Raw genomic sequence first — 27,921 nt, forward strand, 5'->3', positions numbered from 1 at the left:
AGGTTCCTGTAGATGGAGGCTCACCCTGGACGTAGATCTGACCAATGAGAGCGCAGCGGCTGAGTGTTGTGTCCCTTTCCCATGGTCCAACGCATATTCACACAATGCTAATGACTCCGGCCCTATTGATCCACGTCCCTGCTGTCGCTCACGTCACCACATCACGTCTGTTGAACAAAAACACAAGTACAAATATTATATTTTAGCATAACTTGTTTTACTATGCTGAGAAAGATCAAAAGTGATCAATCAGTGATCTTCTCTAATCAATAACTGATTAAATTGAGCACACAAACATCTGCTGAGGTTCACTTTTCTCCTCAGACTCTTGATGTCATAGTGATTGATAAGGGATGCATTAAGTAATAGTGATTTAAGAATGTTTAGATATTTGTACTGAAAAATATCAAAAATACTGAGGAAGAATACTTAAATTTTGAAGTAGAAAGGCTGTAATAGGCCTAGTATTTTCTTGTAAAACGTCTTCCAATGATCTTTTGTTTTGTAACTTCATGTTTATATCATGTTTACATCGTACTGGTGATTTGAAACCGCTAAACGTGCCCAAACTAACCCATCCTGTCCTCTGGATGTATGTAAACAGAAAGCGAGTGTGTTTCAAACACTTGCGTTGATGTTTCTCTGATCTCACAGATGTTTTGCTATCGTCCTGCAGGGTGAGGGGCGGATCGGCCGATACAGCTGCTCTCTGGATCAATAACCGCATTTACTGCGCATGCGCACACGCCCCGTCAATTACTCTGCGTTCAGTGCTGTTGACCATTTATTTTATTTTTTTATATACATAAGGTATTTTAAAATACAATTAGACATAACAAAATTACTTATGTTGTCAATTAATATTTTAAACAATATTTACACTTGTAGTAAGTGTGTCAGATTAGCTAAAAAAAAAATCACTTAATTAGTTTACCTTGGTTATGTTGACCAAAAATGGGATGAACAATATTTTATGTGTGTTCATATGTTTTTTCAAAGAAAATTAATGATATTTACACATCTTTAAATATTAATCAGAAATCTTTCTTGGTCTAATTTTTATATTTTATACATGTTACTACCTACTTAATCACTAATTATTCCTTATATTTAATATTTACTAGATTTAACTTAACGTTTCAACAGTTAATCGACTGCTGTTTGGTACTGTTGAACATTTGACAAATATAACGTTTGATTTTGATTCATCACGAGTCTGTTGTTGTATTCAATTCAAAGATGCAGAATGATTCCAATGAAATCAGAGCTGATGATATAACTGAAAACAAGAGGAAATCATGGTCGATAACAGGAATATTTAATGATATGTGTGTGCTGGGCGTGTGTCACGTGTTCACGGGGGGCGCGAGCAGCGCGAGCAGCAGCGCGAGCTTCAGTCAGTGATCGGATCTTTGGAGAGTCATGACGCGCTCCGGCCGCGCGCGGGTTTAACGCACGGAATGTTTGTGAATTATCGATAAATGGGGTCCGTGAAATGGAAAACACATCAGCGACTGCTGATTTTACTCTGGGTTTTATCGTTTTCAGGTAAGAGATGTTTTATTCACTCATATTTTGACAGGAATCTCGTGCGTAAAGACTGAAGGTCTCCAAGTTCAGAATGAAAGATGCTGAAGGCAGATCATCTGAGGTGATCGTTTGTTTACTACCGCTGAACAACACCTAAACCTGATCCAAATTACATTATTAGACTGTTTTAGGTCATTGTTAGATTATTTAGTTGAGAAATAAACTTTTGAGAGAATATCTGATCAGAAGTGCTGCTCATGAACGAAAATTAACCACGGTTTTACTACAAATAAAACCCAAAAACCATGGGAAACACAATTTCACCACAGTTTTGATACACTAACTACACTTTTACTATAATAAACCATGGTTAATTTTCGTAAGGGGAGTAAATATTGCAGTTTAAACTAAAATATTTTCGTTTTTGGGTGTTTAATTTTTGTCATTATTGTTAATTATTCTTGGGTGAAATTATTATTTTTAACAGTAATGTGTCTTTTCATCTACTATGTTTAATTTATATTGTCATTTAGATGTAACATCACATCTTGAAAGACTGAAATGGCTTTTAAATATCTGACATTTCATAAATCAAACCAGTTTTATGCAAGTCAAAAATATTATTGAACTAACTTATGACTGAACCAACCTGACTACATTAAGAAGCAGTAACAAAATTCATTTTAAGAGTCAGATCAGGCTCCTTAACACACCAACACATGGCTCAATTTCACTTTTTATTGTGTGAAAAAGCCAAAGTCACGAAGATTAGAATGAAAATGCATCAATGTCCAGCAGAAGCACCAATGACAGGCTGATTCTTCTCGCTCAGTTGACTGTGACTAAATGGATTAGGCTCGTTCTTTCATATTCAAGTCTTGGTTCGCTGGAATCATAATTTTAACTGTGTAAGCTTGAACAGAATGTGTTGCATTGTTTGATATACCAGAATTTTGTTGCCCAAATGCCAACGTTTGTAATGCCTTCTCATCTCCAGGGGTTTTTGGCTTTAGTGAGTTGTCTTTCACCATCCAGCCCAAGGATGTTACTGCATCTCGGGGCGAGGACGTTATTTTGGACTGTCAGGCTCAAGGCGAGTCGCCCATCGCTGTGCGATGGAGGAAGAACGGCGTCCAGCTCCAGGAGAGCGGGCGCGTGCGCGTCCTGTCCAACGGATCACTGTACATCTCCAATGTGAGGAGTTCAACAGAGCAATCAGATGAGGGCTTCTATCAGTGCCTCGTCCAAAACAAATATGGAGCCATCCTGAGCCAAAGATCTAGCCTTACAATCTCAAGTAAGTATGGAGGGGGGAAATGGGTTGGAATTGCAAATGTTGAAGAACGGTTGGGCCTTGATTGACCACATGCTTTGTGTATTTTGGGAGTTTGTGAAAGAGCATTTGTCGCAAATAGAAGAAGCGCAGTGCTTTCAGCTCTATTTATCCCAAATTCTGCTATGTTTGTCCCAAAATCAATGTAAAAAATGTTGAAAAAGGCCACACGCTCTATACTTTGGCTTTATACATGCAAGCATTTGAATTGGAAATGAGTTGCGGTAATGATTCAACGATTGTTATGTGATGAGGCGGCTACAATAAAAAGTTTTAATACGTTATAGTTGGGCAAAATGTTGAATAATCTCTCACGATGTGCTCAGACACATTCACAGTGTTGAAAAACTGTATTGAAATGATTCTATAATATTTAATTAAATATAATTCAATAAAATAAATCTTCCCTTTAGATATTTTTCTCTCAAAATCAATGTAGAAAATGTTGAAAAATGCCACACGCTCTATCTGGGCCTTATACATTTGAATTGGAAATGGTTGCGGTAGTGATTCAACGATTGTTATGTAATGAGTCGGCTATAATAAAGCGTTTTAATATGTTATAGTTGGGCAAAATGTTGAATAATCGCTCAAGATGTGCTCTGGCACATGCACATTGTTGAACAATTTAATTGAAATGGTTCTATATTATTTAATTAAATATAATTCAATAAAATAAATTTGCTCTTTAGATATTTTTCTCTCAAAATCAACGTAGAAAATGTTAAAAAAGGCCACACGCTCTATCTGGGCCTCTTACATGTAAACGTTTGAATTGGAAATGAGTTGCGGTAGTGATTCAACGATTGTTATGTAATGAGTCGGCTATAATAAAGCGTTTTAATATGTTATAGTTGGGCAAAATGTTGAATAATCGCTCAAGATGTGCTCTGACACATGCACATTGTTGAAAAATATTTTACATGTAAGCATTTGAATTGGAAATGAGTTGCGGTAGTGATTCAGCGATTGTTATGTGATGTTTTTGTCACTAGACGATAATAGAAAGTTTTAATCCTTGATAAGGGTCAAAATATTAAATAATCTTAAGTATTTGTGCGCTGACACATGCACAAGCAGATTTTCATGTTCGCTCATGCTAGAGTTTCAGCTGCGTCATTCCTGTGGCCTCCAATGCAATTGTTTCCTGGTCAGCTACTCGCAGGAATCTGTTAAAGGCTATTCGCTGCCTTCTTTTGTCCCGCGTGGCCCCGGCTGCCCTCTGAGCGGGGAGAAAAGAGCTCTGCTGTGGGGACGTTTGTTCGGCCATGAACCTGTGGACAGAGAAACAGCTGTGCCTATTGAACTTGCTCAGCCCTGACCTTCACAAAGAGACAGAGAGAAGTTCAAGCACAACTCAGTGCTGTTCCATACGGCTTTATACGGGATCAGGGATGCTAGGGAGAAATTTCTGATGTGGAAGATATTGCTGGTGATGGATTGAAACGACACTCTCAAATAGGCCATTTGTAGTGATAGAATAATCAGGCATTATTATATTGAATTCATCAGCATCAACTGGCAACTTTTATAATAATATAATATAATATAATATAATTTGCAGTTAGCTGATATTAGATATTATTATGAGATATTATTAAATTATTATTGGGCTAATATATTGACCATTGGAATAATTTGACTTTATTTTTAATGAAATGATTGTTATTATTACCAGCATAAACAAGTAATTATTTTATTTAATTTAATATAAAATAAAATGATGAAAAAAATATATATAACATGCTCTCTAGATATTGCTATTGCAATTAGCTGCTGTTAGATATTATTATTAGATATTATTAAATTATAAGATGGGCTAATATATTTATAAAAGTATATTAATTGGATTAATTGGACTTTATTAATTTGAAATTATTGTTATTATTACCAGCATAAACCAGTAATTATAAATAAAATAAACCAAAACAAAACCTGCCCTCTAGATATTGCTATTTGCATTAGCTCGTGAAATTTTTTTATTTTGGTCAACCAGAATAATTTTGATTGCTGTATATTAATTATATATCAGATTTGTAATTAGCAAAGTCTACTAAACTAAATAACCTTTGAAGACCTTCATCAGTCAGTGTCTATAGGGTTAAGGGACCTGGAGCAGAAGGGAGGGGGTGTATTGGTTTGCCACACCGCCCGTCTGTCCAGAGGCCAGTGGGGGAGGTCAGAGGTCACAGGGGTTGTGGGACTGGCTTTATTCTGCAGTGGGCTGCCCCATGGCCTGGTCCGCCTGCTGTCCACAATCCAGCCTGACTGATGCGTTGGATTCATTCACAAATGCTGGTCTTTAGAGGAGCAGTGGGGTGTTTTGTTAGAGCCGTCAGACCCTGGAGGGGGTTTGTGCTTACAGCTCAAGAACAAGAACACTGGATCTTTTCAAGGAACAGCTGGATAATTGTTCATTTCTTGATAGCTGGATGTTTCTTCTGTGGAAGATGAAGTAACCCTCTAATTTAAGATCAAGTTCAAGTCAAATACAAGTTAAAACCCACAGATTTGATTTGTGAAAATAACAATTTGCCAGGAAAAACTCAAACATGCACACATATACATATAATTCCTTATTTCTTTCTTCTGATTTTGGGATAAATTACGACTCTGTGATGTTATTGACAGGTTTATTCATCCGTATAGTTCCAGATATTATCTCTGTTACTCATTTTACATGGTTTCATCTCAAAGTTATTTGTGTTTCTAGGGGTGTAAATGAATTATTTTGTTAGTATTTTAATAGCACGTTTCATTATTAGAATCCTTGTATAAATTATATAAAATCACTGATGGTTTCCATCCTAAACACATTTAATCAGAGTCTCTGACTGAAATTGGGTGGACAGACGGACTTGACTGACCTCTGACCTTTGGTAGGAAACCTTTGTCCTGTTTGACCTAGGCATTGATCTGGCCTTTACAACCCAGCTGACCAGACACACACACACACACACACACACACACACACACACACACACACACACAGACCCTAAAAAGGCCTGATTTAATACTGTGGGTCAGCTTTCGCTTTTTAGTGGTATTGTGTGTTAATTTCATTGCTTTCACCACATACTGACACAAAGATCTACCATGGCTATATATGTGCACATTTACTATGGCAGTACCGTTATATTCTTTGAACTTTTTCAGTTTCATGTAAATATATTGGTATATGAATATGATAATCATGCAGTATGAAGGTTAGTCATATTCCCTTTGCTAGTTTTACACTCTTTACTAAAATAACGTCAACTCTTAGAAGATTTTGATCAGATATCTGCACTTTTTCCGAACAGTAACAGCTGTATAACCAGTTCAGCTTAATGTCTACAGATAAGATCTTTAAAGCAATATTGAGTGTTTTTTTAACAACGAACCACCGTTGGTCTATATGATCGTTTGTGTGTGTGTTCAACGAAATAATAGTAACTGAAACCTGATTTTATTTATTTTTATTTCATTTTTCCTTCTTTTTTTTAATCTTTCTGTGCAAAATAAATGGCCCAGCTAACAGGGAACATTCTCAGAACGTTCTGTCAAGGTTCTCTCAAAGTTCCGAACAAACGTTCTTCCAGTAATGTTTATAGAACGTTCGTTCAAAGTGATCTGGTCTTTAATAATGTTCTCAAAACGTCAGTGCAAAAACATTCATGGAATGTTTTTTTCTGAAACGTTTTAGTTGGAAGTTTTTAAATTCAAGAACATTCAAAAGTAACATTCGAGTAATAATGCAAAATGGAATGTTCCATTAATGTTTGTATAACCAAGGAAAAACATGTTTAAAACATTTTAAAAACTGGACATTTTGAAATAACGTTTTCATAATTTAATGGGAAGGTTAGCAAAATGTTCTTAGAACATTTTTTTTTTTTATCTGGGGCAATTTTAAACCATAAAGTGAGAACGGTGAGTTATTTGACTGTCAGTTAGTGGTAATTACACCTCACATGTAAATAAAGGTGCTTTTTAATTCCCGTCATCGGCATCGAACACGAGTGACAGGGATTCTATCAGGAGATCAATGACTGTCATTGATTGCCTTTTTTTGGCTGGGCTCAGCAGGAACAAGAGGGGGAGGGAACAAAACCCAGTGGCTTATGGGTAAAATTAGGGGCTGGTCTTTATGTTATTGTTTTGAAAATGCAGAAATGTCCTGCTCTTCTCATAGTGCCATTTGTAAAAATAGTGAACAAACAGATGTGATTGTTAATGTTATATCACCTTTTGCATGTGCTCATTTCATTCATTGAGGTGCGATAAACTCAATAACACACTTCTCAAATTGCAGTACTGGTCAGTTGTGGTACTGGTTATTTGTTTTACAGTGCATAAAACATCATTTTCTGCATTATAAGCCTGTTCATTGCCTACAGTAACAAGCATATATTGGCACTCATTTAAAATGGGAGCATCATTGATTCACGCTGATCTATAAAGGGTCATTATTCACTGTCATTGGCCAATTGATTCATTGATTAGAGCAGCTGTTTATTATTGGCTGCTGTGCACTCTGGCCCTTAACAGACAACCAATCACTGTTAAGATCAGACAGAGTGCTTTATGCTTTAAGCTTCATATAAATACACCAGCTGAAACTGTTTGATCTGATTTCATGCCCTAAACCCTCAAATTCACAGCCTGAAACTGTTTGTATTGACATTTAGTTTGTGTTTTGAGTCCATTGAGCAAATTATCAGTGGAGTTTATAGGCGACAGCATCCTGCTGAAAACACGTTTAAGTGTTAAATGGCCTTACAGAAACTGAGAGAAGCATTAGGGAGGACGGTCAGATGTGTTCTAGCACGTAACTCGTGTGTTATTAGTTAGCGTTTACCCTTATCTTCAGTTTCAGACCTCATTATTGATTATGGTGGATTTGTCTGTGTTGTTAACTTGATTCATTTTAAAAGGAATTATATTGATTTTGTAAAAAGAAAGCCAAGAACTTTCACCGTTTGCTATTGATGTAGGTCCAAAACAACTAGTCTCTTAATAAATGATAAATATAATACAAATTTAGATCAACATTAAAAGCTACATTGGCCCTATTTGCTTTGTACATGTTTGTGAACCAATGTTATTAAGATACTATTATAGATTTATTAATATTTTGATATTTAATGAATTTTTTTTTTCATTTTCATTTTAGATTTAATAATAAAAAAATAACCCTGCTGTTTTTTATATTTTATTTTATTTCAGTTAAAGTTTATTTTATTTCAAGTAACGAAAATGTTTTTGCTATAATAAAAAAAAAACTATAATAACCCTGCTAAATTTTTATATTTTATTTTATGTCAAAGTTAATTTTATTTCAAGTAATAAAAAATATTTGTATGGTTTTAAGTATATAATAATTATAATAAAAAACTATAATAACATTGTTGTTGTTGTTTTTTAAATTTTATTTTATTTCAGTTAGTTTATTTTATTTCAAGTAACGAAAATGTTTTTATTGGTTTTTACTATAATAACTATAACAAAGAACTATAATAACCCTGCTAATTCTTTATATTTTATTTTATGTCAAAAATATTTGTATTGTTTTAAGTATATGATACTTATAATAAAAAAACTATTTTATTTGATTTCATTTAAAGTTTATTTTATGTCAATTAATACAAAATTTTGTTATAGTTTTACCAAAATAACTATAATAATAATAAAAAATAACCCTGCTGTTTTTTATATTTTATTTTATTTCAGTTAGTTTTTTTATTTTTATTTCAAGTAATAAAACTATTTGTATGGTTTATTATAAGTATATAATAAAAAACTAACAACACTTCTGTATTTAAAAAAAAAAAATATTTTATTTCAGTTAAAGTTTATATTATTTTTAGTTAACTTTTTTAATGGTTTTAGTTTACTATATTAACCCCGGTGTGAACCATTTATATCTATTTTCACTCAGAAATGTCACGTTAGTGGGATGTCAATGTGGTTTGATGTTGACTTTGAACATATAAGACTTGGTTATGGATTCTCTCTCTCTCATCCGTGCTCTTCCACAGATATCTTGTTGTTTGTGACCCATCCTGTCCCAGTGGAGGTTACGCTGGGCTCCGTGGCCAGATTCTCCTGCGCTGTCAGCGGATCTCCAGCGGTCATCAGCTGGGAACTCAACCAAAGATCTCTACCTCTGGATTCAGACAGGTGTGCAATTAACCAACAAAACAACAGGAGCTTTTTAAATATTAATATTAAATATTTAATATTAATAGTAGCCTGTTAACTGTCAGTATTCCAATAGCGGGACACTTTAGGTTAATTTGAAAGTATAAACACTCAAAATCCATCTTGTGAAAACCATTTTGAAAATGAACATCGCGTTACTATGAAAACCTTTTACCAGCACAATTTTTGTGATATCAACTTCAAATTTGGAACACAACTTGGTTGGACATATGACTTTGATTCTACCAATTTTAGAGTCCATATTATTTTGTAACATACAAATTTTATATGAAATAATACATGTTTAGTTCAGTACATTTGCTTTACAGTAAATGTAAATTTCTATATTGTAAATAGCATACTAACATACTGAAAGCCCTTGGGTTGAGTTACTCATTAAACATGTTTTTGTTTGTTTCAGAATCACTGTTTTGCCAAATGGAGTGCTGCAGATCTGCGACGTGACAATGAGGGATGCTGGGAATTATCGCTGCTTAGCAACATACATGGCCAGTCGAGTCAAGAGCCGAGAGGCCGAGCTGTCCATCATCCCAGGTCTGTGTTTGTGTGAGGATGAACAGTGATCACATCATTTCAGAGGAATAACGGAAAGTATTAAAATCTTATGCGTTGTCTGTCCAGTGTCGGGACCCAGGCCTCTCATGAAACCACACATCATAGCTGGACCTCAGAACATCAGTGCCGGTCTGCATCAGTCTGTGGTTCTGGAGTGTTTGGCGGAAGGCAACCCTCGGCCGCTGGTGTCCTGGAGCCGGGCCGACTCTAAACCCATAGATGTGTTCGGAGCCAGGGTGCTGGGAAACGGGAACCTGATTATCACGGCCATTAAAGCCCAACACAGCGGCACGTACCTGTGCCGGGCGACGACACCGGGAACACGCAATTACACCATAGCGGCCGGAAACCTCACCGTACTCGGTAAGAGATGTTTGACGGAACGGTTGCATCATAAACACATCCAATAGCCCCTTCACAATAACAACTAAAACAATAATAATATTAATGTTCACATCAAGAACAATAACTATAATGATAACTATATTAACATTCACATCAATAACGAGAACTTTAATGATAACTATATTAACATTTACACTTAAAACGACAACTATAACGATAACTATATTAATGTTTACACCAACAACAACTTTAACGATAACCATGTTAACAATCACACCAAGATCAGTAATTTTACCGATAACTATATTAGCGCTCACGCCAAGGATGATAACTTTAGCGATAACTATATTAATGTTCACACCAAAAACGGTAACTTTATTGATGACTATATTAGCGTTCACACCAAGAACAATAGCTTTAAAGATAACTATATTAACGTTCACACCAAGATCCATAACTTTAATGTTAGCTATATTAGCATTCACACCAAGAACATTAACTTTAACGATAATTATATTAGTGTTCACACCAAGAACAATATCTTTAATGATAACTAAATTAGCATTCACACCAAGAACAATAACATTAACTATAACTAAATTAGCGTTCACACCAAGAACGATAACTTTAACGAAAAATATTTTAGTGTTCACACCAAGAACGATAGCTTTAATGATAACTATATTAATGTTCTCACCAAGATAAATAACTTTAACGATAACTAAATTAGCATTCACACCAAGAACGATAGCTATAACAATAACTATATTAGCGTTCACACCAAGAACGATAACTTTAACAAAAAAATTTTAAGCGTTCACTCCAAGAACGATAGCTTTAAGGATAACTATATTAACGTTCTCACCAAGATAAATAACTTTAACGATAACTATAACAATAACTATATTAGCGTTCACACCAAGAACGATAACATTAACGATAACTATATTAGCGTTCACACCAAGAACAGTAACATTGACGATAACTATATTAGCACTAACGATAACTATATTAGCGTTCAAGCCAAAAATGACAACTTTAACGATAACTATGTTAACATTCACACCAAGAACAATAACTTTAACAATATCTAAATTAGCATTCACACCAAGAACGATAACTATAATAACTTTTTTAGCATTCAAACTAAGAACGATAACATTAAGGATAACTAAATTAGCGTTCACACCAAGAACGATAACTTTAACGAAAAATATTTTAGCGTTCACACCAAGAACGATAACTTTAACGATATCTAAATTAGCATTCACACCAAGAACGATAACTATAATAACTATTTTAGCGTTCAAACTAAGAACGATAACATTAAGGACAACTAAATTAGCGCTCACACCAAGAACAATAACATTGACGATAACTATATTAGCACTGACGATAACTATATTAGCGTTCAAGCCAAGAATGACAACTTTAACGGTAACTATATTAACATTCACGCCAAGAACGATAACTATAATAACTATAATAACTATAATAACTCTATTAGTGTTCACACTAAGAACGATAACATTAAGGATAACTAAATTAGCGTTCACACTAAGAACAACAACTTTAACGATAACTATATTAGCGTTCACACCAAAAACACTAACATTGACGATAACTATATTAGCACTAACGATATCTATATTAGCGTTCAAGCCAAGAACAGTAACTTTAACTATAACTATATTGGTATTCACATCAAAGCAGGATGGATTCTGATTGGCTGTCAATGTTTTTATTGTTCATCAACTGAAAAAATTAAAAAAAGTCTGAAAGTGATTCCAACGATATCATGTCATTATCGTTATAGTTCTGATGTGAACTTTGCTATTCTCTTACTGTTAGAATGATTATTATAACTTTATAGTTATCGTTATTGTTCGTGGCCGGAGTGTTTCTTAAATCTCTGTTTTCACTGTTTACACTAATTTTTGCAGTTCCTCCGTCTCTGGTGGAGAAGCCAGAGAGTCAGACCCGACCCAGAGCTGGTACGGCCCGTTTCAGCTGCCAGGCTGAAGGCACACCTGCGCCCCGCATTACCTGGTTTAAGAACGGTCATGTGATCCACTCCAACGGGCGCACCAAGATGTACAACAGGTACGTACAGACAAACACCTCTAGTAAACATGGTAATCTCTTCTGATACTGACATATTTCTCTCCGTTGTGTGTCAGTAAACTGGTGATAACTCAGATCATTCCGGAAGACGACGCCTTTTACCAGTGCCAGGCGGAGAACTCTCAAGGCTCGGTCGTGTCCACTTCCCGTCTCATCGTGGTGCTGTCGGAGGACCGTCCCAGCGCTCCGCGTAACGTCCATGCGGAAACCATCTCCAGCTCGGCCATCTTACTGGCGTGGGAGAGACCGCAGTACAACGCGGATAAAGTCATCGCCTACTCCATACACTACATGAAGTCTGAGGGTGAGCGTTCGAAACCGGCATGAAGTTCTAAGCTGGTTCAATTGTTTCTGTTCAGTTAGCTCAAATCTAATCTGGTTCTTCCTTATTATATTTGTCTTGTTTTTCAGTAAAATATCTAAACATTCCTGAATCAAGATACATTTTCTTGAGAATGTCTTATTGTACACTCAGGTCTAAACAACGAGGAGTATCAGGCCGTGATCGGGAATGACACGACCAGCCACATCGTGGACGATCTGGAGCCGGCACAAAACTACACGTTTTATATCGTGGCCTACATGCCAATGGGCGCCAGTCGCATGTCGGAGCAGGTCACGCAGCACACGCTGGAGGATGGTGAGTCCGTGTACTAATTTCCCACAATGCACTATAGCACATCTGCCACTGAACAACATAATATGAGCTGAGATTCATTTCCTGGTGGAAAAAAAAACGCTTATTAATGAGTGAGGGGTGATTCACCACTGGAAAGGCCTTTAATAATATTTGGCTGTTTATGAAGTGAAAAATGAAATCGGTGCTACATAGAGAAAAATATCGAAGCTTGTTTCTGCCACAGAATAAAGGTAATTGCAACTTTATCTTACAATTCTGACTTTTTCCACGCAATTCTGAGAAAAAAGTCAGAATTGCGAGATAAAGAGATGCAATTGCTTTTATTTTTTTAAGCTCAAAATTCTGTTTTTGTAAACGGACGGAAAAAAAGTTAAAATTGCGAGATGTAAATTTTTGAATTCTGAGAAAAAAAGTCAGAATTGTGAGATAAAAAAGTCAGAATTTTTTGACATTTTTTCACAATTCTGTTTTTGTAAAAGTTAAAACTTTGAGATGTAAACTCAGAATTGTGAGACAAAAAGTTTTTTATTTTTTATTCCATGGCAGAAACAAGCTTCAATAGAACACAGAGAAAGAGAAAAAAGAGAAAAATTAGGCGTTTTGCTACATCCGGCAGAATTTTTTGCTGACAAATAAATGGTCTCGAATAAATCTTGGTGTGGGTAATACACCTGTACACATTCATTTACATATACTACCGTCATTTTACCGACAGCTGGTTGAAAAACTTGCCCTTTAATATCTCTAATAAGAGTTAGTTGACATGTAGCTGCAAAGTTACTTAAATTTAGTAGAATGTCTACAGTGGACTATTGAAATAAAGTCCTAAAATCATGTTTTTGATCTCTTTGTTTGTCCCTAGTGCCCCTCCGTACCCCTGAGCTGAGCCTGACGAGTCGCAGTCCGACCGATATCCTGGTGTCCTGGCAGCCGCTTCCTCCAAAACTCAGCCGTGGACGCGTGTCTGCGTACCGTCTGTCCTACCGCATGGCCACCGACGAACAGGTGACCTCCGCCGAGCTGCCCGTCCCGGGTGAGAACTGCACCCAGTACCTTCTGCAGGGTCTGCAGCCTGACACCATCTATCTGATCCGCATATCCGCGTCAACCCGAGTGGGCTGGAGCCAACCGTCCGCCTGGAACTCCCATCGCACGCCCAAAACGTCCAGCGCCACAGGTGAGAGCACAAACCTCCTTACTTTGGCCCATAATCATCTGTGTTATATGTAACCATCCAAAAACTTTTGCAGTTTTACACGGTCAACTTTTGCACCACTCTCAGAAATTGAGTTTTATTTAACGCTGCTTTCAGAACCGATCTCTGTAAAGCTGCTGAAGTGGTCAGCTCAGACCGTGACAGATGCCTTTGGCTTTCAGACTGGCTTTGTTCCGGCATTCCGTTTGTTACTCGATGACCCTTGACCCCGGCTGTCAGTTAGGAGCTGAGTTTCGGGTCATAAAGGGAACGCTTCAGGCAGCCTAAAGAATAGACCTGCTTCAGACAGACCCGTGTGTAGGGAAGGTGACGGGGCCCCAAAACTGCCTTTATTTTCCCCTCTGCCTCTTTTCTGGTGGATATTTGCTCAACCGGATCTTTCTGTTATGCTTAAGTTTAAATGATTTCCACCTTGGACAAACTCATGTCTGGTCGAAAACAGGGATAGAATATGAGGGATGGAATATGGGCATTACGGTGACATTGTTTGAGTTTCTCTCAGCTCGTACAGAAGTTGATTTAATGTGTGTTTCTGTCCTCAGTGCCTCCTGCCCCAAACCTTGAGCTTGAACCTCTCAACTGCACATCCGTGATGATCCGCTGGCATTCGGCTCCCAGCGACGCTGTCGTCCAGGGATACAAGCTCTGTTTTCATCCAGACGGCCAATCAGAGGACTCCATTATCCAGCTGCCCCCTCAAGACCACCAGCACACCATCACAGGCCTCAGTGAGTCACGCACATTCATGTTTTTAGCTGGGAAATAAATTATTATTATTATTTTGAAATTTTTCTTACAAAGTTTTCTTAGTAAATTTAAGTAGAAAAAATCTTATTTCACTTAAAACGTTTTAGGAAAATGCATGAGTAATTTGATTATTATTTCTATATAGATAGAAATGGTTTACTCTCTAATTTTTACTGGGAAAACAAATACATTTTCTTAGGAAATTTCTTAATTTTTAAAAGTTAAATAAATCTTTATTCAATGCAAAAAGAAAAAATGTTAGAAATTTTTTTAAAGAAAATTAGTGAGTAATTTGATTAAGATTTCCATATAGATAGACATGGTTTACCTTTCTAATTTTTACTGGGAAAATAAATTAATTTTCTAATTTTCTTAATTTTTAAAAAGTTAAATAAATCTTTATTCAATGCAAAAAGAAAACATTTTAGATTTTTTTTAAGGAAAATTTGTAATTTGGTTAAGGTTTCTATAGAGAACGTTTTACATTTCTAATTTTTTACCTGGAAATAATTACATTTTTCTCATTTTCAACCTGCATATTTTTCATATTAAGCTCGGATATGAAAATGTAAAGTGGGTTTTTTTAATTTAAAGTAGCCTGCAACTAACATCAAAAACATTTAGGCAGGTCACTAGTTAATTCTAATCTAAACTAGCCGCTTAAAACAACTAGAAAATATACATTTAATTAATCTAAAATGAGGAATCTTCCTACATATTTTCTTATTAAGTACGCATATGAAAATGTAAAGTAGCATCCCTGAAAATGCAGACTTATTTTAAGTCAAGCTTGTTCTTAAACATAAAACTGGGAAGGAAATATTCCACAGGTTCTTTGAGCATCTTTCCCATCTTGTCATTGTGTGCATCTGAACATCCTCTGACAGACGGAGAATCCCAGTTTCCTTGCTGATCAATAATTACCCTTCTTCTGTTCGGACTTATGCACGGTTGTCCTGTCCGCTGCATCCAGAGCTTTGTACGTGTCACGTAATATCCCCTCAGGGTCAAAGGTCACACCCCAGATGTCTCCTTCCAGTTTTCCCATCGTTCTCCTCTGCTTCTCCATGCCCGTCTATTGTGCCTGGGTTTAAGGTCGGCCAGAGGCCCGTGAGATCGACCCTCCCCCATCACCCCTACAGCTGGACACTCGAGCTCCAACAAAGGATGCTGGGATTGCTCTGAACTGAGCAGAAGTGACCCAAGAGCAAAGAACTTGTGGGGTTTTTAGAGTCAATCTAAATTTAAGTTCAATGTCCTGATGGATGTTTGAATTAGTTTGTTTTTTGCTTAGCTAATCAATAATAATAATCATTTTTATTTATATAGTGCCTTTCATGACCTCAAGGTTGCTTTACAAGACATAGAAAGCACTCATAAAACAAAACAATTAATATAAAACAGGGTTACAACACCAAAGTCCAGAACTAAAGCAACAGGACAGAACAAAAAGAAGAAAGGATACAGATATATTAAAAGAAACAACATTATAGAGTTAAAGATCAGAAACATTAGAGTAGTTTTCAGCTGAGTTTTAAGGTCTGAAAGTCCAGGATTTCAGGATTTTTATGAAAGCTTACCATGGTTTTACTACAGTACCTAAAAAAATGTCAACCATTTATGTTGCACAATCACATGAAAGCATGCAAACGTTTATCCTATAAGTGCATTTTCATCTGGAAGTTGTTTTGGAAGGAGTTTATGCATCTGCAATGATGGCTGAAACACTCCCAAGACTTTCATGTCAGATTTAGACACTTATCTAGGTTTTACATCAGTAAACAGTGAATGTAAAGAGTGGGTTTGGTCTGAGAGCTGATCAGTGTGTGAAGTCTTGGGGGGGGTTGAGCTTTTTAAGCCTCTAAGGGTCGAGAGGTCAGAGATCGGAGGGCACCTTCACAGGCGGCGTTCAGCTGCCGAAACGGCCCGTCTCCTGGGACCAGAGCTTTATGACCCGAGGTCGGGGGCCGGACCGGGATAAAACTTTATGCTGAACTAGAAGAAACAGGCCTAGAGATAATGCTGTTTAGATCTTTTAATTCTGAGAAAACTTCACAGAAAATGTCATTTCTAATTATATTTTCCATGGTTTTCCAACAGTAAAAAATGAGAAAGGTAAAACGTTTCTATTTATATGACTTCCCATTCTTAAGACTTCCCATTTAAAAAATTAGATATTTTCTTTAAAGAAATACATAAATATTGATTTCCTATTAAAAAATATGAAAGGTATAACTTTTCTATTTATATATAAATCCTATTCAAGTTACTCAAAAATTTTCTGTAAAAAAAATGTTTTAATTGAATTAGGATTTGCTTACTTGAAAATGTATTTAATTCCCAGTAAAAATTAGAAGGTAAAACATTTCTGTATGGATATGCTAATCAAGTTACTTACGAATCTTCTTAAATTAAGTTTTAAGTGAATTAAGATTTACTTTCCATTGAAAAAAGTAAGAATTTTCTAAGAAAATTACACAATGTATTTCCCAGTAAAAATTAGAAAGCTAAAATTTTTCTATTTTTTGGAAATCCTAATGAAATTACTCACAAATGTTCTTAAAAAATTAAGTTTTAAGTGAATTAAAACTGACTTTCCCTTTAAAAAACAGAAATATTCTAGAAAAATTAGACAATGTATTTCCCATTAGAAAGCTAAAACATTTCAATTGATATAGAATATAATTGTAATCAAATGAATTTTTTAAGTTTTAAATCAAGAAAGATTGATTTCAAACCAAATATTAGTCCCGTTTTTAACTCTTTAAGACCCTTTGTGTAATTTTCCTTTGTGTAAAGCTCATAAATTATGAGGTACTTTATTTATTTTATTATGCTTTATGTTGTTCTTCAGACCCCAGAGTGAAGTACCATGTGAAACTGTTAGCGTTCAGTGCTAATGGAGATGGCTATCAGGCCCATCAGACGGTCAACACTCCAGGATGTCCTTGTAAGTGTTCAAAAAACATGAACTTGTGAATTTAACCTACAAAATTTGAACACTGAATCATGTGGGATTTGTATTCAATCAATATTTAACTACAAAAGCAATGTTTGTTAAGCCAATCTTTCAGTGTTGGCATGAAAAACAGATAAGCTAACAGATCCTGCAGAGTGCTAAAGGAATATTTACCCTTGTGAAATAGAAGAACACTTGTAGTGTACTTCTAATCTTAAAAGTATATTCAACATATTTCAAAGACAATAGAAATAAATTTGAAATTACCTATAAATATGTACTTAAGTGGGTCAAAAAGCACAACTAAGTGCATGCAATGTAAATTGAAACTACTACATTTTCATTTAATTGTAAATAATATGTCTGAAAACATTACATTCAGTTCACACTTAAGTGCTCTTTTTAAAAGTGTGCTTAAGTGTGTTTCTTTTTCACAAGGGTAACCAGTTTAAATCCTTTTATTGTAAATTATTTTAAGCATTTGTCTTGTAAACCGAAGCTTCAGTATGTAAATGAGAGTATGTGTGTGTGTGTTAGCTGCACCGAACCGGCGTTTGGCCGCCCTGCCGCCGCCCGACCACATCCACGCCAAAGCCAACAGCTCCTCGGCGGTGAGTCTGAGTTGGGGCCGTCCTGCATTCAGTTCTGGGAAAGCAGTCAGCTATTCCGTCCGCTACGGGCCCGTGAGTCCGTCCGATGCCTCCGCCGTACGCTACGTCCAAACGTGAGTGCCGGTGCCTCAATAAAGGCTTGACATCAATAGCAGTTCATCTTCAGGATTCAGATGTCAGACATGTTTTCTCTCTCTTCAGCACTGAGCAAACCGTAACGGTAGCAGGTCTCCGGCCAAACACTCGTTATGAGTTTTCAGTACGTCTTCATATGGATCAGATGTCCAGTCCCTGGAGCACAAGCGTCTATCAGAGGACTCTACTGGAAGGTAGCGGTCAAAACCAGCACTGAACTATTTGATGATGAAGTACCAACGAGATAAAAATAGACTGTTAATATGCTCTCAAATTTAAGATTTATGTATTTGAATTACATATGAAAATTTTAGAAAAAATACACAAAAAAGTAAAAAAAATTATATATTTATATATTTAATATTGTATAATATTATACATTTTAATATATTAATATTTCATTTAATTATCTACTTTTTCCTCAAAATTCATTTTAAGAAATGTTATAGTTCGGATGCTTCTCTTTCATATCTCAATAAATTTGTTTATTTAATGTTATGTTTATTTAAAGAAATGTTATATAAAATATTAGATATTTTAATATATTCATACAATATTTAATTATCAGCTTAATTTCAGATGTTTTCCCCCAAAATTCATTTTGAGAAATAAAAATAAACACAAATAAGTCTAAAATTGTTATTGTTCAGATGCTGCTTCCGTAGTTCAAGAGATGTCATATATTATATAATAAAAAACAATAAATAAAAAGGCATTACATATATTTAATGAAATATTATTTATAGTTATATAATATTTCATTATATTTTAATATAATCACCATACACTCAAAAAATATTTATGCCTAAATTTATTATTTATTATTATTTAATTTTGAGAAATAAAAATAAACACAAATAAGTCTAAAAATTTTATTGTTCAGATGTTTCTTTTATAGCTCAAAAAACTTAATATATAAAACAATAAATAAAAAAGTGTGTGTTTTTAATGAAATGGTAAATATTATATATTTTAATATATTCATATTATATTTAATTTAATTACCAACTTCATCTTGTTTTTGTTTTTTTTCCAAAAAAATAAAAATAAACACAAATAAGTCTAAATATTTTATTGTTCAGATGTTGGTCTTTTGTAGCTCAAGAGAAAAATATATAAATAAGTATATTTAGTAAAATATTTTATATTATATTACATTATATTATTTATAGTTCTATAATATTTCATTATATTTTAATATAATCAGCACTCAAATAATATTTATGCCTAAATTAAAGATTAATGTATTTGAATTTCATATACAATTTTCATATAAAAAGTTTTAACATAAACAACTTAATATGATCATATTTATCATAAATTCTGCACAAAAAAATCATGGCATAGTTTATTATGAACTATTTGCATCTATTTGATTTGATTTAAATAATCATATTTTCAAAATGCATTTATTAAAATTGACCAGAATAATCATAAATCTGTTCATTATGGAAACAATCACATTTATTCAGTTCAAAAGTCTGAACATGGATGAACATATTCAATTAGTTAAAAGGTATGACATTTATTATAACTATTAGAGAAATCTGACCAGTTTCATGTATGAATGAATGACAAATATGATCACATTAAGTTCAGTTTGTGTTAAAACTGTGTAATCAAATTGGATGGAATTTTTTAATGCAATTCAATCTTAAAGTGAGAGTATCTGATCTGAGATCAATCTTTGCTCCCGCAGCCCCGTCGTCTCCGCCGCTGTCCGTCAGAGCGACTCTGATCGAGGACGACACAGCGCTGGTGTCATGGAAGCAGCCGGATCAGCCGGATCTGTCCGTGACGCACTACACCATCCTCTACGCCTCTCAGAGCGCGTGGATCGCCGGGGAATGGCAGGTTCTCCAGAGGGAAGGTGAGCAGAACAACTTCAACAACTTCAGATGTTCTTCTAATGGCAAAACCAGTGGTACACACATATATATATACAGTATATATACGTATATATATATAAAAAAATTCTCATTCCAGGTACAAACACAATGGCTCTTCTGGAGAAGCTGGAGTCGGGTAATGTTTACCTGGTGAAGATCTCGGCCTCCAACCAGGCAGGTGACGGTCCGTTCTCCAGCACCGTAGAGCTGCTGGTCAGGGCTAAAATTCACCATGGAAAAAACCCACGACATGCTGACAACCACGCAGAGAAAACCGGTACACAAATCAGTTCATTCTTATATGACAATCTCAGTACAAGCCATGCAAGTCTGCCAGATATAAATTAAGTGAACATTAATTCCCTTTTTTATACTGCACTATAACAAAAATTTTGCTCACACATGCATTTCTGCAGCATTTGTCGACAGCCTGTACCACATCGATCAGAAGTCCATGACGGGGATCATCGTTGGCGTGTGCATCGCTCTGTCCTGCATCATCCTCTGCATCTTTATCCTCCTCACCAAGAGTGAAACACAGTGAGTTTCCAGCGTGATCCTTCTGTGTTTAAACAAACACACTTTTACAAAACTAGATCGTTCTGTTTCTGTTGAAAACAAGTTAGGCTGAGTGCCACGATCTGGAGTGACAGCCAGTGTTGTTTTCTCTCAGCAGGAAATCAGCTTCCTCAAAGATGAATGAGGTCATGCATAGTGGTGCGTCATCAGCCAATCAGCAGCAGGCGGAGAACGCAGACGTTCTGATACCGATGATGAGGACACACTTCATTGATGCCAAAGTAAGAATCTGTTCACTTTATTTTTCTTTATTTATTATTAAAAATGTTTAACCTTCTGGTACTCTCCGGTCATTTTTGAATGAAAAATTTTAAGTTTTGGTCTTTTTTAGAATTTTTAACACACAAAAAAAATTATTGACATGATTTAAAAAGGTTAAATGGTCCTGAGAAGAATTGTCACACTTGTGCTCCTCAAAAATGAGTGCATTGGAAATGAATGGGAAGCAAATCTCATCTAGTGGAAGTGTTCGGTACTGCACCCAAACAAAATCTTACTGAAAGCTCATTTTTTGAGATATCAACCTCACATTTGGAGCAAAACTTGTTTAGATTTATGGCTTTGATTTTCTCACAGTTTTAGAGTAAAATGTGTTTTGGAAAATATATATTTCATATAAAAATCGGGAAAGAAATTGTGCATTTTTCATAACAATAAATGTACAATTCTATAACTTTTTTTGTTCACTTTTTAACTTTTTTCAGCAAAAATCTACCAGGTGTCCTTAAAAAGAGTCTGTTTCAAACCATTCAAGATTTATGACAGTTTAAGTTGGAAATTTCATTTTCAGGTCTATAGTATGCCCAAAAAGTGAATAAATGAATTATAACTACTGCATAAATATAATTTAGCACCATAAAATCCCTTAAAAATACAAAATATTAAATAAAAAACATTATCAAACTAAAATATAGTACATTCATTTTATTGAAATAACTTTTTTTTTTTTTTTTTAAATCGATCATTTTTGACTGCCATGCAAGCAGCACCAGAGGGTTAAATACAACTTCTTCTTTTTTTAATATAAATTTTGTTACTGTTTTGGCAGTTTTAAGAGGTTTAAATGCATGTTTTGTTTGTTTTCAGGGTGGAACGAATCTAATAATAAACCACGCAGGACCGATTACGAGTGACGCTCAGAACAGACGGAACAAATGGAGTGTTTTCAGTAACACTCAGAAGTCTAATGGAAATAAAAGCAAGGTGAGTGACTGACATAAATGTTTTAAGTCTGTGTATCAAACTTAAATTTACATTACAGTCAACATGAAACAGCACTGGCCAGTGTTGGTTTAGGACTATAGTTTTTATTAATATTTTAAACTAGCCTTTATTTTTATTTTTTCAGTTCATTTTAATTTTAGTATAATTTTTATGTAATTTTGTTGCATTTGTCAATTTTATTAGTTCTTGTTTTTTTTGTTTTTTTTTTGTTTTTTTTTAGTTCAGGTTTAGTTTTTATTTATTTCCAGTTAGTAACTTTAGTGCATTTCTAGTTTTCATATTTTAATTTATTTTATACTTATTTTAATAGTTTTAGTGAACAATAATAACCCCAATTGTGATTACCTATTATTTATAGTTTTTATTAATATTTTGATTTAGCTTTTATTTTTATATTTTCAGTTAATTTTTTTTATTAAATTTGTTATGTATTTCTGTCAATTTTATTAGTTTTGATTTTTTAATATTTCTGTTTAGCTTTAATTTATTTTTATTTCAGTTTTAGTTCAGGTTTAGTTTTTATTTATTTCCAGTTAGTAACTTTTGTGCATTTCTAATTTTTATTTTTATCTAATATTTATATTTAATTTATTTTTATAATTTATTTATTTATTTATTTTTTACATTTTTTAATAGTTTTAGATAAAAATAATAACCCTAATTGCGATGAATTTTTGAATTAACCCTATTATTTATAGTTTTAATAATATTTTGAATTAGCTTTTTTTTATATATATATATATATTCAGTTCTTTTTAAATTGTTTTTATTAAATTTGTGTTTTTGTCAATTTTATTAGTTTTATTTTTATTTTTATGTTTCTACTTATCTTTAATTTATTTTTATTTCAGGTTTAGTTTTTATTTATTTCCAGTAAGTAATTTTAGTGCTTCAACAAAGCAGCAGTTCAAATTTCATTTAATTTATTTTTAAATTATTTTAGCTTTTTAAAAATAGTTTTAGTTCACAATAATAACCCTAATGTGATGTATTTCTGAATTAAACATATTACCATAATTCTGTTTTAATTAAATATAGTTAATTTAGACTGTGAAACGTTACAATAAGTTCTCATTTGTTAACATTAGTTAATGCCTTAACTAACATGAACTTAAGAGCCGGCAATATATTTTTATAGCATTTAAAACCTTTGTTTAATGCTAGCTAATAAAATATTTGTTCATGTTATTTCACAGTGCTTTAACTAATATTAACAGCTTTTGATCTTAAAAATGTATTAGTAAATGAACAAAATACTGTGAGAATTATTGTTCTTTGTTAACTAATGTTAGCGAATGTTACCAGTGAAATCACAGTTTAGTCATAAAATTGTTGGGTTTTGCTGACCATGTTTGTGTTGGACAGATTGAGGATCCTGCCTGTCTTTATGAGGTGGGGAAGACGGTTCTGCATTACGAGGACGAGCAGATCCTCTATCGGCATCTAGGGGAGTCGGAGAGCTCGCAGACCAGCGCGGGAGACTCCGGAAACTTCTCGCACGACGAGACGGACAGAACCTCGGATCGTTCGGACGACAGCGAGCGAAACAGACAAGAAGTGCCCGTGTGTGTCTGTGCGTGAGCGTTCATGACATCTACCTCCACTTCCTCTTTAACTCACCTGTCAGTCTGTGATGTGAGTGGGCGTAGCCTGTGATTCCATGGCCAATAAAAACAAGTTGCACCATTTCTTCAGGATCAGATCGCACCGGAGAGAGTGTGATCTGGACGTTTGTGCCAAAAACCCTTTAAATAGCTTTACTAAGTCGCAGATTGCTCTGTTGGCTTTGACAAACTTGCACAGCCCTTCCTAATAACTTTCCTGTTCGGAGGGATTCCCAAAGATGAAGGACCTGTTTCCGATCAGCTTTACCTGCTCAAGATGATGAATGTGTTGAAGAACGCCTGATGTGCTTTACCCAAACGGACGCGTGTTTTTTGTGACAGAGACGGAGTTTGTTCTGCTGTCTCTCTACCTCATTCGCCCTCGTACGGGTTTGTGCAGTTTCTTGATTTTATACTATTGTTTTGATATAAACACTGAACGTGTTTGCCGTATATAATCCAAAGAGTCCAAAAGTCGAATGAAAATGGTGGACACTTTACATTAGGGTTCAATGAGTTAACATGAACTAACAATGAACAACACTTCATAATTCAGTTTTTCATTCTAGTTAATTATGAGAAATTCTGACACGAGTTTTTCAAACGTTACTAATTTCATTGATCTCAGACTTTTAAACCTCACCGTACATATTTATTTTTAACTTGAAGATACTAAATAAGATGAAAGTAACCGTTTAAGGTGCCTCAGGTTATGAATGCTGCTTTATAAGTCGTCGAGTTCAGATGCGGATCGATCCGGATCAGTGAACCGTTTACCTCAGTTTATTTAATTGAGTTCATCATTCTTGTGTTTTACTACCTCCTCTTTATTGTCATGTAGCATATGAACGTTTTAGGTTTGCCAAACGAGATCAGGTTGTTGATCCATTATTTTAAGGTTTTAAGCATGCTGTTCGTTGAGTTCGCTGTGATATTGCGCAGTTTGCGTTGTGGAGGATTTGGTTTTTATTCATTTTGGTTGCTCGTATAATTTACCTCTTGCTACTTAACTCTTTCCCCGCCAGTGTTTTTTTTAAATTTGCAAGCCACCGCCAGAATTTGATAATTTTCACAAAATTGTCATGCCCCCCCCCCACAATATTTTGTTGTATGAATATCTGAACATGCAATATATCAAAAGAAAGAACAGAGCCACTGTTTTATAGCTTAATGCATTATTTTTTTAATCAACACTTGAATGTTTCATAAAAACAATGTTTTAAAAAAAAGCTAAGAAAATAATATTTTTCAAAGACTAAAACGTGCATAATCAATGCTTTCATTGCTTGTTTCTGATCCTTTTTTGCCTGTTTTAAACCACAACTTTCAGAAGATGCATAATAGTATGGAAGCTTGTTTCTTCCACTGAATAAAAAAAAAGGCAATTGCGACTTTTTATCTCACAATTCTGACTTTTTTTCTCACAAATGCGTGATATAAAGTCACAATTGCGAGTTATAAAGTCAGATATGTGAGTCAGAATTGTGTGATAAAGTCAGAATTGCAAGTTATAAAGTCGTAATTGGGAGTTATAAAGTCGTAATTGCGAGTTATAAAGTCAAGTTATAAAATCGAGTTATAAAATCAGAATTGCAAGTTAAAAAGTCGGAATTGCATGATAGAATATAGTCGGAATTGCGAGTTATAAAGTCGGAATTGCATGATATAAAGTCGAGTTATAAAATCGAGTTATAAAATCAGAATTGCGAGTTAAAAAATCGGAATTACGTGATATAATAAAGTCGAAATTGTGAGTTATAAAGTCAGAATTGTGTGTTAGAAAGTCGGAATTGCAAGTTATAAAGTCGAAATTGTGATATAATATAGTCGAAATTGCGTGATAGAATAAAGTCGGAATTCTGTGATATGAAGTCAGAATAGCGTGATATAAACTCACAATTGCGAGATATAAAGTCAGAATTGTGAGATAAAAAGTCACAATTACCTTTATTTTTTATTTAGTGGTGGAAACAAGCTTCCATATAATAGCTCCCCCTACCGTATAACAGTGAAAACACTGAAAGCCAGAAAAGGTGTGAAAGCGGCGTCTTATAAATGATGGAAAATTCCGTCAATGGCGGGGAAAGAGTTAAAGAAATATTCTGGGTTTAGTCGAATGAAACCATATTGACGGCATTTGATTACAACAGAAAACACATCCAATCTGTCCCTCAGATTTTTCGTTTACGGTAAGCAACCAAGTTATATTAGTCATTTTGTGGTGCGTTTGATCATCAGATGCATTTTTTGTTGGTTCAAGGGACGAGTTTAATTTTTCAGGTTTGTTTTTGTACGTTTACCTGCAAGATTTCTGTGGTGAACAAGTAAAAAAATAACCAAAAAAAAGTCGGTGCGCCGGTGATGTCGGTTCACCAAACTCTGAAAGCTTTATAAGACGTCGACGGCCTTATGATGGGAGGATCGTTTGCAATATTTGAAAGATGTCTGATCCAAAGAGTGAAATGAAAAATTATACAGAGGTGTGAAATGATGCTGTTACCTCCAAAGATAGATACTATATATTTCTGTATATTTGAAAGTGCCAAAAGAAACGCATTTCAGCTTTACGTTCATTTTCATACTAGTTCTAGCGCGCGGATTGTGGGTGAGCGCGGTATTTTTCTTTGGCTTCCATTTTAGATCGTAGTGACGCGGGTGTGACAGACGCTAGAATCCAAAGAGTTGTTTGCTTCTTTCACTGGGTTGAACTTGTGATTTCAACATCGAGTATGATTGTGATTGTGTGATTTTGAGTGTCTGTATGAAGTGTGGCTGAACTACATTACTGTTATGCGAACAATATTTTATAACGTGACTTGGGAAAAATATAATCATAAAGTTTTGGAACAACCCTTTAGATCGAGGTGACACAAAATCATCATTTCAGAAAGCAAATAAAATCTATACCAAAGATTGATACGGTCGCCCCTGTGTAGACTAGACTTTAGCTTTTGTAAAGTTGCATCCTGTTTTGACTACGAGCGCTACGATCACACATCTGTAAACTTTCAGAAATCCTGTTTTAAACGTATTGAACATGTCCAACCATTCTCAAACAATGTGAATTTACTCCTGAATGTAAAAACGTATCACAACAACTTTGAATTAGGGGTGTAAATGCTTGATTATGCTCTGTATTTTTCCATTAGTGTTTTTAAATATTCTTATGAGTGATTTTGAACTTGTCATATGTGTATATGTGTTTTGTTTTACACTTTGAACGGTTTTGCTCATTGAATGTCCCTGAACAGCCAAAGAAATGTGTTTTATTCTCTGAATTCAAACATCTGTCAGGAACTTTAATGGACTTTTAGTTTCTGTTTCATGTTATCATTATTTGCCTGTTGGTTTATTACAATTTGTATTATTATTTAAGCCCCGCATGTTGTACCAGTTTGATTTCATTACATGCCAAAAAGTGGTCAGAACAATGCACATTATAATAAAATATTTCTCAAAAATAACTGTTTGGCTCATTATTTTCTTTATAGTTCGTTACATCAGAAAGTAATTTGATCACGTAATGCACATTACTTGTAATGTGTAACTTTACTCATTACATTAAAAAAGTAATCTGATTATGTAATGCGTTACTTGTAATGTGTAACTTTACTCATTACATCAGCAAGTAATTTAATTATGTAATACATTTCTTGTAATGTGTAACTTTACTCGTTACATCAGAAAGTAATTTTATCATGTAATGTGTTACTTGTAATGTGTAACTTTACTCATTGCATCAGAAAAGTAATCTGATTATGTAATGCATTACTTTTAATGTGTAACTTTACTCGTTACATCAGAAAGTAATTTGATTACGTAATGCACGTTACTTGTAATGTGTAACTTTATTCATTACATTAGAAAATTAATCTGATTATGTAATACATTTCTTGTAATGTGTAACTTTACTCGTTACATCAGAAAGTAATTTGATTATGTAATGCACGTTACTTATAATGTGTAACTTTACTCATTACATCAGAAAAGTAATCTGATTATGTAATACATTTCTTGTAATGTGTAACTTTACTCGTTACATCAGAAAGTAATTTGATTATGTAATGCACGTTACTTGTAATGTGTAACTTTACTCATTACATCAGAAAAGTAATCTGATTATGTAATGCACGTTACTTGTAATGTGTAACTTTACTCATTACATCAGAAAAGTAATCTGATTATGTAATGCGTAACTTGTAATGTGTAACTTTACTCGTTACATC

General features: G+C 34.4%; 1 protein-coding gene across 2 annotated transcripts; it reads left to right on the plus strand.

The window, feature by feature from the left end:
* Nucleotides 1–1,198: 1,198 nt before the first annotated feature.
* Nucleotides 1,199–27,159, plus strand: prtgb (protogenin homolog b (Gallus gallus)). Of its 2 annotated transcripts, none has more exons than XM_051884968.1 (19): nt 1,199–1,548; nt 2,528–2,827; nt 8,884–9,025; nt 9,468–9,601; nt 9,689–9,985; nt 11,911–12,070; nt 12,148–12,395; nt 12,567–12,731; nt 13,594–13,908; nt 14,490–14,675; nt 17,549–17,644; nt 18,191–18,377; nt 18,466–18,593; nt 20,099–20,269; nt 20,386–20,565; nt 20,705–20,828; nt 20,962–21,088; nt 21,954–22,070; nt 23,457–27,159. In XM_051884968.1, the coding sequence occupies exons 1-19, from the start codon at nt 1,482–1,484 to the stop codon at nt 23,670–23,672; spliced, it is 3,360 nt and encodes a 1,119-aa protein (XP_051740928.1). In that variant the 5' UTR covers nt 1,199–1,481; the 3' UTR covers nt 23,673–27,159. The 2 variants fall into 2 exon arrangements, with proteins under 2 accessions (XP_051740928.1, XP_051740929.1); XM_051884969.1 differs by having other exon boundaries at nt 20,965–21,088.
* The last annotated feature ends 762 nt before the right edge of the window (nt 27,160–27,921 follow it).

Source organism: Ctenopharyngodon idella, chromosome 24 (genome assembly GCF_019924925.1).
Source record: "Ctenopharyngodon idella isolate HZGC_01 chromosome 24, HZGC01, whole genome shotgun sequence".
In the NCBI taxonomy this organism is placed as follows: domain Eukaryota; kingdom Metazoa; phylum Chordata; class Actinopteri; order Cypriniformes; family Xenocyprididae; genus Ctenopharyngodon; species Ctenopharyngodon idella.